General features: G+C 36.5%; 1 protein-coding gene across 2 annotated transcripts; it reads left to right on the forward strand.

The window, feature by feature from the left end:
• Positions 1-3,750: 3,750 nt before the first annotated feature.
• On the forward strand, positions 3,751-13,630 carry LOC112516001 (protein misato homolog 1). Of its 2 annotated transcripts, XM_025123006.1 has the most exons (11): positions 3,751-3,859; positions 5,710-5,783; positions 5,905-5,985; positions 7,072-7,173; positions 7,681-7,726; positions 8,248-8,323; positions 8,909-9,278; positions 10,806-11,055; positions 11,646-11,888; positions 12,133-12,243; positions 12,947-13,630. In XM_025123006.1, the coding sequence occupies exons 3-11, from the start codon at positions 5,914-5,916 to the stop codon at positions 13,405-13,407; spliced, it is 1,731 nt and encodes a 576-aa protein (XP_024978774.1). In that variant the 5' UTR covers positions 3,751-3,859; positions 5,710-5,783; positions 5,905-5,913; the 3' UTR covers positions 13,408-13,630. The 2 variants fall into 2 exon arrangements, with proteins under 2 accessions (XP_024978774.1, XP_024978775.1); XM_025123007.1 differs by lacking the exons at positions 3,751-3,859; positions 5,710-5,783; positions 5,905-5,985; ... (1 more) ...; positions 7,681-7,726; positions 8,248-8,323 and adding an exon at positions 8,339-8,839.
• The last annotated feature ends 896 nt before the right edge of the window (positions 13,631-14,526 follow it).

Here is a 14,526-nt window from a genome sequence, read left to right on the forward strand (position 1 = left end):
CGGCCATCAAAATGAATTATGATAAGCGTCTTTTACTTGGTAAGCGCTCACCAGGTAACAGTCTTCTCTCTCACTTATCAGGTAGAATTCTTAGTCTTTGCTATGTCTTTTACTTGGTAAGATTCTCAGTTCTTACCATGCTTTCCAGCAAGGTAAACATACACTTGGTAGTCAGTAAGAGTTTGGTAAACATCCCCTTACTGTTTCGTTCTAGTTAGAGTTCCATCCCTCTATTTCTTTTATTACAAATCTACCCTTACAATCGTTATTGTGCCCCCATGTACCCTCTGGGCGTTTTAGTCTTTATACGGTGCTACTATGATTAGGGAAGTTGAGAACACCAGTGACAACATTGGCACGAGCTGCCAATGAATGTTCCTGATGATGGAAACCCACATCAGAAAGTAACTCATAAATCATTGAATCGCACTGGCCAAACCGACCAAGAGCACCATCCACGATTCCACCTCTTCTTCCTCGGAAAGTGATGGGACAGAGTAGAGGAGACCAAAGAGGACACCGGAGACGGTGTCGAGGGTCTTCATATGTGAATATGGAACCCATTTCTGACTAGAAGAGTCGTAGCTATTGGATCTACCGCAGGTTTCGAATGGACAAAGTGGTTCTATTGGGTTTTTCTCTAATCTGAAATGCAAACAAACGATGATCATCAAAACCCATAGTATGTTTCTGAGTTGGCTAGAGAGTAATTCATCTAGTATGTGTTCTCTTACCAAATGCATACCTAGTAAGTGTTTACGTGGTGTCGCTCAACTTTCGGGTGAGAATAACAAGGACTTAGAATCTTACCGGTAAGAGTCATAGCAAGAACCGAGACTCTTAAAATGACGGTGATGCTCTTGTGAAATAAGTACTTACTCGGTAAATATTTGGTAAATGCTCTTTACTTTAAAATCGAGTTTTAAAAAATGAGTCTGATTGTGTAGGTAATATATAGTTTTTCGTAATTATATTTTTATGCATTAATTTTTTTTGTTTTTTGAAATATTTAATGCATTAATTATAATACCTCAAAACTAGTCAATAATAAGGGTCTTTCGGTTTGTAGAATTGTTTTCGAAAGATTTGGATTTCATGGAGGGATTTGGATTGGAATTGATTTTAGATCATTGGTGTATTTGGTTTGTATGATTTAGAATGGAATTGGATTTCATTATTTATAGGAAAAATTATAAATAATTCTAAAAATAATTGAATTACATTTTTTTTTATTAATCGATTATTACAAAACAAAACAAATGTTTTTAACATTTTTTAAAACCTTATTGCATACAATCCTACGAAATCCCATGAAATCTTGAGCACTCCCTACAAATATCAAAATCCTATGTTTGAAGGATTTCAATTAAATTCTAGGATTTCAAATCCGGAAAAATCCAACAAACCGAAGATGGGATTGGAATGGATTTGAAATGCAAATCCCCCCAAATTCATCCCATTCCTTCAATCCAAACATGACATAAGAATGAAAAAGTATCGATTCATCAATCCAACCTAACTTCTTTGACATGTACTAAATTTTTTGATTTGAACCTGTTCTGTTCCGTTTTTAAACATGTCCATCCCGCCTATTTCACCACCTTTGCAACATCCCATTATTACACATCGTCCCGTAGCAGCGACTGATTCCGCCACGGGCAACTAATCATGGTTTTGGGTATGATTACTTGTCATAGACTCGTAGTCATCGTTAATTACAAGTTATGATTTGTCATTCAGTTCTCGTTATTGGTTCCCTTACACTGTTCTCGAAACCTTTTTTACGAAGGAAATAAAGGGAAAAAGAAGGAAAGTAAAAGAAAAAGAAAAAAACACTTAAAACCTTTTTAGAAGAAAAAAAGAAAAAAAAAATAGAAGGAAAATAATAATAAGTTTCTTTACAAAACTATTCAATCTTTCATTCTAAATGATATATTTTTAAAGGGTTTATCAGTAAATCCTCTCATTTCTCTCTTGTTTAAAGCGAAAAATTTCTTTCCTTTCTTGTCATTTCCTTCCTTTTTCGTCCTGTTCTTGAATCTGATTTGGAGAGAACAAAAAATAAATGGAAGGAAAATCAAATGAGGGAAAAGAAAGGAAAGGAAAATAATATTTTTATCTGTGTTCTCGAAAAGGAAGAAAAATAAAAGAAAGAAAATAATTTTTCATGTTCTTAAACAAGATATAAAGGAAAGTAAAGATGTCGTTTTTACTAACATACCCTTTAAAAATATATCCATTAGAATGAAAGATCGGATAATTTAATAAATTTAATAATTTTTTAAACCCTTTTACTTTCTTCAATATTTTCCTTCATTTTCTTTTTCTTTCTCTCTTAAAAGACTTTCAAGAACATGGGTTTTTTTAAACTTTCTTCCCCTTTCTCTTCCTTCGTAAAAAGCTTCATCGTATATAAGGGTGCGTTTGGTATGCAGACTATATGGGACGAGACGGGACAAAAAAAATAGTCTCATGTTTGGCATGCCATGGACAAAAAATACATAGGACAAGATGAGACTATTTTTAAAATTCATAGGACAAAACTTGATATTTTTTGTTCTACAAAAAAAGATGGAACAACATGGGACTGAATATAAAACGACTATATTACCCTTATTTCTTCCATTAAAAAACCTAATTATCCCACCATTTGTGTTGTAAAGTATCGCCTGCTTCATCACAACCTCGTCTTCTTCCACATCGGCTCAATCGTCTTCTTCCACCATCCTCCATCGCCTCTTCTCCTCTGTAATCGGTACGATTTCTCCATTTCTTCATCTTGCTTCTTTGCCGGCATACGATTTCTATGCTTTTGAAACAGTGTTTCTGTTGGGTTTTCTTAAATCTGCGTATGGACAGCTCAAGTTCTCGTGAATGGGGTTTATGTGGATTTTATTACCTGTAGAAAGAAGCTCCACCTGGGTTTTCACTGGTTGTGATATGTGGATTTTATTACCTGTAAAAAGAAGCTCCACCTGGGTTTTCACTGGTTGTGATATTGAATTCATATAGTCTAGAATGCCAAGAAGCAATTTATCGCAAACTATGTATTAAACTTGATTACTCAAACTATGTAATTAAAATATATTTTGGTTAATTTGTTGTCATTTTACAATCATTATATGATATAAAATAACATTGAACAACATTTAGGGGTAATATGGTCATTTTAACAGTTTTGTCCTGTCATGTCATTTTAACAGTCATGTCCCGTCCTGTCCATAAGTGTACAATGTTATTATCTCTTTAACATATGAAAAGATGGAACAACCAAATGAATTTTTGTGAACATCTAAGCAATGCACATGACAAATGTCAACATATATGAATATCTAAGCAATGCACATAATACAAATAAACATATATTAACATCGAAACACACTTGGAATATTTGACATAATCACATTGTTCATAAGTGAACCCATGTTCATATAGAAGGGGAGAAATGCCCATGTGTATATTAATGTTCATAATAACGGAGATTCTTTTATTAATGACAAGATATACGCATGGACAATTACAAAGCCATAATTTCAAAATCACAGAGACGAGAACCGAAATTTTTAACGAACCATAGGGACATGGTCGATGACCGGATCTTGATGTACGTAAATCGGTGGGCTTGGTCTTCGGCCCGGCCCAAATAGCCCAACTTGGCCTGAAGACCGCAGTTTGTAATCTGAATCGCTTGGGCTGACCACTGATTCGGTCAGACACGATAATCGTTCAGCGCCTGATTACCCTCTGCTAGATTTTTTCGTATCAATAGTTCTTCGATAACCATTTTACAAACTATCAGTCAAGCAAGTGGCGGCAGCTGGTTATCGAACAAAGCTCTCCTGCAGAACTTAGCGACGAGGTCCAGAATCCTCCCTTTCATAATTGTTTTTGTTTGTTGTAGATTTCAAAATTCGGCTACTTATGCTAAATTTGTTCGACTTATTGTGTTAAATTTCTTCGATTTCACTACTGTTGTGTTCGATTTCTGGTGTATTATGTCTTTGTTTTATGATGAACACCAAATGTTTGATAAAAGTTCCCAATGAGAGATTTTGGTGCTGATTTGTTTTTAAATTTCAAAACTGATCAACTTATGTTACCTATTGTTAATTTCGCTTTGCAAATACTTTGGCTCTTCTGTTGGCTTAAATCATCAATAGCATTTATTGTTAAATTGATCTACTTTTAACTTTGATTTCAAGTTATTGTTAAAAGAGTGGCTTGTATATACAAGTTTACGCGAAAATATACTGTTTTACCATCAATATCTTGTGTTGTTAAACGGCCACATAATAAGCTTGTTGTCCTCTGTAATGTTGAAAGCTTATATGTTCAGTTAGAGTGTGGTGTTGTAAATTTTAATAGTACTATTGTTGTGTACTAATTAAATGTCATTACATCATAAGTATAAGTGTGGTAATTGATTTCCTGCAATGTAGCATCCTTAACCAAGTAGCCACCATTTATACCCTTCATTTAACACCTAGACTTGGTGGTATCCGGATGTTATCATCCAATACATTTTGAAGTTAGAAAACAACCTAAGTGGACCACTATGTGAATTGAGGTGTTTAAGAAGGATTAGTGCATAGGAGTTTGTCCTCTAAGGATTAGCTACTTGTAAGGTACAAATCTTAGAACCCATTATTTGATGATTAAGATGTATGATAGAGTTGATGGATACTCTAATATGTAGTCATATTTTTGGTAATAAAACATTGGTTAGAATTGGGATATGGAAGTAAAGTGATCAAATTGCATGTCTGACTTGTATGATTCAAACATGGGATGCACGGGATATGGCCTTGATGCATAGAGGATGGAACACTAGATAGCAGTGTAGAAGATTAATAGCTAGTGGTATTGGTTGCAAAGATAACAAACAAGAAATTCTTGTAGAATCTACAATTACGTGAAGACATATGCACACCTTTATCTATGCATCTCATTAGTAGCACAAGCATGTTTATTGCTGAAGAACAAGAACTCGAGGGATGTGAGGAAGAATGCATGGCTAATTTATGTGATCATTAAATGCTTAAAATTATGAATTGTATGGAAACTATTATGTTGAATTTGATAGAAAGGGGAATGCCCAAGAGGATAGAATCAAAGACAGTATCGATGCGATAGAACTATGGAGAGGGGAGCTTTTTCTCGACGATAGTGCACTAGGAAAACCATGGAGCTACCTTACTACAACATAAGGACAGAAGGGAGAAGGCTACCTATAATATAAAGATCACTTCATTTTTCTATAGAATCTATGTTTTTGTTTGATGTAGAACTTGAGCAACTAATCTTATGTTTGTTTGGATTGATATGATATGATGTGTTGTTTTGAACAAATAATGTTGTGTTTTTAATTTATATTTGCAATGTCATATATGGTGATTCTTATTTGCAAAATGATATATATACACATACATATATATATATATATATATATATATATATATATGCAAGGTAATTCAAACACTTATCAAACAATCATGTTTCGTTTGGCCCTAAATCATACTGAGAGTTAAAATGGTATCTTTTGTCATTCATACCGTTCATTCAGAACATTTACCTGACAACCATTTTACATTATGCACTAAATCGTATAGAGCCTCTTAATCGTTGCATACAAAATTTTACATTTTTCAACACCTTAGATTCTTCTTGTTGCATGTTTCCAACCTCTTTTCCCATTGTTCCTACTCGCAGCTCACATCATAACTTCTACAACTTCTCACCAATACCATACTTAAATTTTGGTCTTCTCGAGAATTAACTCTGAGGTAATTGCTGAAGTTTCACTTTTCTGTCACTCTTTACTGCTTGAACTACTCAAAATTCATTTTCCTAGTGTTTCACTTGCTTAATTTGTGCTTGGGTGGTGTATGTGTGTGTGTTTGACAGGTGAAAAATATGAAAGAGCTCGTGACTTTTCAAGTTGGGAGTTATGCTAATTTCATCGGTTCTCACTTTTGGAACTTCCAGGTAAATATACATCTTTATTCGCGATATGTTTGTTGATGCATGTAGGTATACATGGAACATCTTCATCGATCCATTGGAGGTACAAAAGACAAAACAGCTGAGAGCTTAATAATTAAGCTGTAAACAAACACTCCTATATGAGTCCACTGAAGAACCCACCCCCCAAAACAAGAAAAGAAATACCATTAGGCCCATTAGTGCTATTAATCAAATCTTTACGTTAAGAAGTTACTTTTTGTTTATGTCGGTGAAATTTTATATGATTACTTCTTTTATTTTTAGAAGAGTTTATTAGGTCAAGTATACTAATTTGTCAGTTGATCGTTCAAAATTGCTTGTGAAAGATTTACACAAGTGACTTTTGAGGATGTTGGTACATGCATCATCCTTGCAAGGATTCCTCTTCCCGCATAACGTTTTGCGGAGTTTTTGCATCATCTATGCCAAGTGGTTGAAAGCGTACACACAAAGAGAGTAAGGGTCTGTTTGTTGGCAGCTTAATGAGTTTAACGGGACTCACAACTCATTCGGTCAGCCATACATGACTGTTTGGTAGTGGCTTAATGATATAGAAAGTGGCTTATTCAGTAAGCTTCTAATGGGGAGCTTTGTGCAGAAAGTCAAGTTTTACCAAACGTGCCCCTCCAAATTTGATACACGTTCCTTCTATTTATGAAAAAATTCTCCCAAACAAAAACCTTTCTAATCTATACAGACAGTTTAATCCAGTTCCACACAGACAACTTTATACATATAGGACTTAAAAGAAAAACCAACCAAACAGCCCCCAAGAGAGTTACCGGAACTGTTGACGCATGAGTGAATACGAATCATAATTTCATCATCCACCATGTTTCTTTAGCATACAAATTTTTGGTTAGAAAAGAATTTTGATTTTAAAAAGCTTATGTTCTATTTCTTGTGTTGTTATGCTTAAAAGCTTTTATTACTTTTGAGTTTTGAGTAATGGTTTATGATTCATGAATTTTAGGACAGGACCAAACTAATTTTTAATAGCTTACATAACTTTTTGATCATCGACTTATTTGGCGCTTCTTATATCATTATGGTGGTCGCCATGTGAAGGATGAATTGCTGGGGTTGGTTGAAGACGCGGAGGCTGACTTAGTTTTTAAGAATCAAAACATTGATATGGATGTACTCTACCGCACCGGGGAGAATCATCAGGTACCATGGCATAGCGCTTTACTAGAGCTTGAAAATAGTTATGCTTGAATTAAATATTAGAGGTCCTGATAACTTGATGCATGACTGCAATTTGTAAATTGGTTATGAACTTGACCTACCGAGTGAATTTTGCGATTGTTATTTCGAAAATGATTTAGGGCATGTTTGTTATCAGCTTAACGAGCTTAATGAGACTCGCAACTTATTCTGTCAGCTATACATGACTGTTTAGCAGTGGCTTATTCAGTAAGCTTTCAGGGAGAAGCGTTATGCAGAAAGCCAAGTTTTTTCCAAAGCTGCCCCTCCCAATAAAAAAACACGTTTCTTCTATCTATAAAAACCCTGCAAAACAAAAAACTTCACATTCTATACAAACAAGTTAATTCACATAGACAACTTTATCCATACAAGGCTTAATGAAAAACCAACCAAACAGCACCTTAGTTTTTATCTTGTGAAGGTTCACGTAACGTGTACTTGTATCATTGATGATTCATTAACACGCAGGGAATGCCTACTTACACGCCTCGGTTGATTTCGGTTGATTTTCAAGGTAATTACCAGATTTTATAGCGAATAGAAACAACGGTTGGTTATCTTGCAATATCCCAGAATTTCTAAAATAATCTAAATATTGCAGCTATGTCCTTTTCTTATTTGCTACTATTGTAGTCACGTTGATAACGTTTCTACTTGCTTCTTGGCCTAATGGCATGTTTGTTAGCAGCTTAATGAGCTTAATGGACTCACAACTTATTAGATCAGCTATACATGATTGTTTTAGTGGCTTAAAGATATTGAAAGTGGCTTATTTAGTAAGCTTCTAGGGGAGCTTTATGCAGAAATCCAAGTATTTTCTGAACCTGTCCCTCCCAATTAAAAAACAAGCTTCTTCCATCTATGAAAATACCTTCCCAAACAAAAACCTTCCCAATCTATACAGATAGATTACTCTGCACAAGCAACTTTATCCATGCAGGACTTAACAGAAAACCAACCAAACAGCCCCTAAGAATCCTATATTGCATATGTAAATATGGTTTTTTATGTTACAGTGAGAACTTCTATTTGCAGGATCTCTAGGTTCCATGAGTTCACATGGTACATTGTACAACCAGAATTCATCTTTGTCATCTGGTGTTACCACATGGTGAGACATTTGAATTATAAACCGTTATACTGTAATCTTACGGGTCTGGTTTGTAAACCAGTATGTTATCACCAATGGATTCGATACATATTGTAACATCCCAGGCTAACCAAACCAGATATTGTCCTCTTTGTCCACACACTTGGACTCACGGTTCTAAAACGAGTCTGATAGAGGAGGTATCTAGCCCCTTATAACGCGACATAATGTAAGATCCCACATCGGTTGGGAAGGGAAACGAATGTTACCTTATAAGGGACTTGATACCTCCTCTATTAGACGCTTTTTAAAACCGTGAGTCCAGGTATGGACGAAGCAGACAATATCTGGTACAGTTGGCTTGGGATGCCACAAATGGTATCAGAACCAGGAATCGGACCGGTGTGCCAGCGTGGACGTTGGGCTCCTAAGGGGGTGGATTGTAAGATCCCACATCGGTTGGGGAGGGGAACAAATGTTGCCTTATAAGGAACTGGATACCTCCTCTGTCAACGCGTTTAAAAACCTTGAGTCCAGGTGTGGACAATATCTTGTATGTTTGGCTTGGGACGCTACACATGTACTAAAACTATAGCAACGGTGCAGGACTGGCGGTGTTTCCACTCAGTCATCTGAACCTTATAAAAAGAATCTGTTCTTGAAAAGGTTGTACGATGAAGGGCAGGAGATAGGGGCTAATAATGCCAACGGGATTGATAAAGCAAGTGTGGAATCTCACAGTGAGATATTGGATACAGATGTAGTTAAATCACTCGAGGATGGCGTCCAATTTTGGACAGATTTTTCAAAAGTTCATTATCATCCACAAAGTTTATTCGAGTTGAATGGGTTATGGATGGGTGCTCAAGAATTTAACAACTATCGTATTGGAAGAGATACAGTATCCGAGGGTCTACAAGGTGATGAAATCAATGAAAGACTTCGTTTTTTCGTTGAAGAATGTGACCATGTGCAGGTATGTAACTTCGAGCAAATCTTCTTAACTTGCAGCATATTCATCGCTTAGAACTCGTAAAAGTCACTTATCACATAAGAATATCAATTTCCATAGCTTTCAAATGAGCTTTCTCAACATTAAATATCTGGGAAAAATGGATAAAAATGAGACAACAAAGCTTGCCTTCGTTCCTATTTAGTGTTCAAGGAATTTTTTTTTCTCAATTAATCAACAAAGGTTCAAAATTTGTACTCATTTTGATCGATGGGTTGGGTTCCGGTGAAAATGAGAGTTATGTTGAGAAGGGTAAGAAGGGATCTCCACCCTTGGATCAATCCTATTAAAGAATTCCACTAGATCAACACTAATGAGAAGCATCGGATCAATTCCCTTCTAAAGCACAATTCATGGGTTGGTTTGAGATTAGAAGTGATCAAGGGTCCAAATCCCTTCTTACACTTCTCACCTTAACTCCTATTCTCACACGATACTTCGTCTTTGACCAATAACCTACTGAACTTGTAACATTTGATAACCTGGATGTCAATTTATCGCCCACTTTGTTGTAACCCTTTCGTAAATGGCTATCCACATCATCAAATGTTACATGATCGGCAAGTTACCATTCAAATTCGTAAGAATAGGAAAATTTTAAACTTTGTTACATTGATTAAGAAATAAAATTCTTCGTTACACTAAATAGGAACAAAACCAAACTTCGTTGCATTTTGCCCTAAATATTAATAGATCCTTGAGTTGCTTTGATGCTAAGGTTAGTTGTTAATGGCATGTGAAGGTGTTTTCTTTAAGGGTGCGTTTGGTACATTGGACAGGACATAACATAATAGGGATCACCACTCCACATTTGGCAGGACTTTTATGTGGAACAAACAGGATCAGAGTGGAACAGGCGTGTTCCACCCCCGCCCTATGGAACAAGGTGGAACATACCTATATTTTACCAATATAACCTCAAAATAAAACCTAATTCTCTTCTAAAACATCAAATACACCTTCCCCTTTACATTTTATTCATTCTTTAAATTTTATCAAATGTATTTTATGCTCTTTAAACTTTCTTTTTACTGTTCTCAAAATATTGTTTTTAGATGGTTTCTATATTTTGATTAGCTTACGTAATTTATCAAATAATAATAAAAAGTGATATAGAAAAGGTATAAACTAAAAATTGAGAACTACATAAACCTTTTTATTTTTTGGTGTCATTTTAATCGTCTTGAAGAAAACTTTCTTTCTAATGATATATTTTGTTATAAAAAATTTCATTTTATTATAATTTAATAAGTTACATAAATTAATCAAAATATATAATATATGCACAACTCATTAGGGGCAAATTGGTCATTTTATCTGATCTATTCTGTCTTGTTCTGTTCTATTTGTTCTATCTTGTTTGAATACCAAACGCATCCTAAAGTAAACTTGTAGCATTTTGCAATTGTTTATTAAAGCTATATGGCCATTTATCAGATATTTGTATAGTTGCATGTCATATCTTCCATTGTTGCTGAAATTGTATGGCAGGGAATCCAATTTATAGTCGATGACTCGGGAGGATATTCCGGTGTGGCTGCATCTCTTTTGGAGAATATCGAAGATGAGTACACTAATGTTCCAGTATTGCTCTATTCTGTTCGGAGTCCTGATTCCTACACTAAAGCTGCAAACCGGAAGCAGGTCATCTCTCGTAAACTCCATGATGCGGTGTCGTTTTCGGCGCTTTCATCCTTGTGCAAATTGATTGTTCCTCTTGGTTTACCATCTCTAAGTGAAAGTAAGCTCTTCGGCTAAACATTGTTTTCACAATTCTGGTGCTAATATATCATTCCACCGTCTCAAGATAAGTGTCTGCATTTATATTTTAGCTTGTCCGAAAATAAGTGTCCACTTTCAAAAGTAAGTCCTACTTCTCAATTCTACTTTTAGTTATGAGATGGAGCGATTCATTACTCTCTCTGTTATTAAGGGTAAAGTTGTCATTTAAATAGTTAAAAAATGTAATAGTTACATATTTCTAAAACTTTGTGCCTTCTTTATTATCCAAACCAAACAAGCCTAGTATATCCCACCTGAAGGTGGGATCTTTTGGTGGGGTTGGGTTTGGATGTACGTAGACCTGATCTCTACCCAAAATAGTAGAGCGGCTGCAAAGTGTGGGAGATAAAGACTAACGAAGAACATGAAAACAAGAAAGGTAGTAGTAAAATTCGAAAAATGTGGATACCTTTTCTATTGCCGACATTTATTTTGGGATGAACAGAGTATTATGCCATGTTTAGCATCATTCTTCATCTAATTATATGATTTCTTCACATGTGCATACTCACATGAGATTTATATGCATTCTTGTTTCTATGTGTGAAGACAGGGCTTCCCAATTTCTTAATTTACAAAACGAAAAGCCTTATCACTCTAGTGCGGTTTATGCATCTGCTATTCACTCTATTACTCTCCCTTTCCGGATGAAAAGAGTTGGTCCTGCTGGTGAATCATTAAATGAATCTGGTGCCATGGATTTATACGAAGGAATACAGATGTTAGTAGGGCAAGCCAGGCAAAATTCCGTTACCATTCTAGATGCTGCAATGCCAGCACCATCGATAACTGGTATATATATATATATATATATGTATATTTTTTGAAGTATATAATATCTATATACGAAAAATACTCACGCACACTCCTTAGTCCTCACCTTTGGTAAGGTTTGAGCCCTTGGCCTCGTGAGAGGCCGGGCTCTACCGGTAACCATTGGGCCAATGACCCTTTGGTATAACTGGTTTACTGATCTCTAGTTCAATGACTATTTCACAACTGTATTGTTTCTGATTTTGGTGATCTATGAATTCAGATAGACGGTTTCGGCTAGTGAACTTGCAACCGCTGACCCCTGAAACCGCACATGATGTGGAAGACTTGCAAGCCATTGAATCGATGGTAGTGCACGGTGTCCTTGGAGCTGGTATGAATATATGCTACCTGTTCTTATATGCATTTATTTTTGTTTCCTAGTGCCTGTCTGGAGTTCGTTTACGTTTGTCTTTCTCTGTAAGGGTTCATTTAGTATGCGGAATAGGACTAAGCAAAAACTTGTCCCATGTTTAATGCAACATTAGACAGCGACAAGAAAAGACCGGTCTGAGTGGGACAAAAATACACTTTTTTTAGTCCCACTAAAATAGGTGGAACAAAAAACAAGAAGATGGACAAAATTGGTAAATTACTAAACTATATATGTCAAATTGAAACCCCAAAAAGCTTGCACAATTCTTTCACCACCTTAACCTCAAAATACCCAACAAGCATCAACTCTCCCTGAAAAGGAGGTGATCCAACCGCACCTTCCAGTACGGCTAACCTTGTTACAACTTCACTATGGATTCGAGCCATATCTTGTGGTTTCATAAAACCACACGATTTATTATTTTATGCCTCCGGTTCGGAAAATTTTCTTGCTCTGCCTTTACCTATCCTCCACCCCAAATAGTAGAGCGGTGCCAAAGGGCCTTTGTCCAGTGGTACCCCTGTTCAACAATAGGGCCCAACCCCCAAGGAGGTCAAGGGTTCAGAATTGTGCATGAGTATTTGCCGTATATAAATATCATATATTTTAAAAAGAGCAGAGCAGTTGTTTCCGTTACATCTTTATTCTTTTACTCGTACAGGACACCACGAGGCCTCGGTTTCTGAAGTACGTGAAGCAGTTGAAACTGCATATGAAAACACATCAACAAGACCTAGATTCTCTCATGTATCAGTATCTCGTTGTCCTCTTCCGATACCGTTGCCTTTTCCTTCCATCTTCGGCAATCTTGTTGGCAGACGTGGGGAGCTTTTAAGTAACCCCCAATCGGGATCGGGATCAGGATCAGGATCTCGGGGATCACTTGACGTCCACTCGATCCCTATGGCAGCCAGATTGCGTTCCACCACTGCTGTGCTGCCGTTCTTGGAGAACAGATTGAACAACATTCACAAGCTCGGCATCGAAAGAGGATCAATAGGTGCCGATGTGCTTCGAGATTGGGGTTTCGGAAAGGAAGAAGTCGAAGAGATCGGTGAAAGTATTTCGAAGATGGTTTTGGCACTTGATCCTCAGCAGGGGTATTCCTCTGATTCTGATTGAGATAAACTATTACCCTAACTTATAGTCGAAAACAGACGCTCGACTTTTGCAGAGGTCAAGTACGCATACACCTCACCTCAAACCTTTACTTTGAGTGGGATTTACTGGTCTAGTTGGTTTACCTTTTTTGTTGTAAATTGGTAAAAACAAAGAGATATTGTTCACGACTTATAATGTCTACTAAATTTTGTAGACTTAGGGTGCGTTTTGTTTGCGGGATTGGAATGAATTTGGGGGATTTGGATTTGAAATCCATTCCAATCTTGTGTTTGGTTTGTAGGGTAAGATTTCAAATCCAATGATTCATTTAAAATCCCGTGAACCATGGATTTCAAAATCCTTTGAAAATACATGGGATTTTAAAATCCCATCCCCGTGGGATTTCATCTTCTCCATCTTCTCTTCTCCATCTTCTCCATCGATTGCTTCACCCATCGCTTCCCTCCCATCGATTGCTTCACCCACGCCTCCCGCTTCCTTCACGGCTACGCTTCCCTCCCATCGATTGCTTCACCCACGCCTCCCGCTTCCTTCCCGTCGCGTCCCTTGCGAAGCTGTGCCCTAGGTTTGCCTCCTCGCCGATGCTGTCTTCCTTCCTGTTTGCCGGCGTCTCCCATCACTCATCAGGTAATCGATTAACCCCTTTTCTATAGCATTAGAAATGCTCGATTCTGGTCTGCATTTTGGGGTTTTAATTTGATAATGCATTGATAATACAAAACCAATCCAGGACCAACTACTGTTTTGCCCTATTGTTGAATAGAAAATGCACAAGGGTTCTGCCCTAATTTCCTGTCATGCATTATAGTATAAACAGGGGCGTGTAAAGGTATCCAAAAATAATTACAAAAAAAAATTCTAAATCCAAATCCTACAAACCAAACAGAGGAATGGATTTCAAATTCAATCCAATCCAAATCCCATGGAATCCAAATCCCTTCAGGAATCCAAATCCCTCAGAAACATTCCTGTAAATCAAACGCACTTATTTATTGGGTAAGTAATTACTGCATCACTTACTTTACCACAGGGTTAAGGGCTCTTATGAAAGCCTAAGCCAATTTTACGACCGAATAATTTGGTAAATTTAAATATTTATATTTTAATAATAACAACGAA

Source organism: Cynara cardunculus (genome assembly GCF_001531365.2).
Source record: "Cynara cardunculus var. scolymus isolate 2C chromosome LG 7, CcrdV1, whole genome shotgun sequence".
NCBI lineage: Eukaryota > Viridiplantae > Streptophyta > Magnoliopsida > Asterales > Asteraceae > Cynara > Cynara cardunculus.

Bases quoted from the DNA above. Each gene is read 5' to 3' on its own strand.
- LOC112516001 (XM_025123006.1), top strand. From the start codon at position 5,914: ATGAAAGAGCTCGTGACTTTTCAAGTTGGGAGTTATGCTAATTTCATC. The intron at 7,174-7,680 runs GTACCATGGCAT...ATTAACACGCAG, and splicing joins GCACCGGGGAGAATCATCAG to GGAATGCCTACTTACACGCC. The intron at 12,244-12,946 runs GTATGAATATAT...TTACTCGTACAG, and splicing joins GCACGGTGTCCTTGGAGCTG to GACACCACGAGGCCTCGGTT.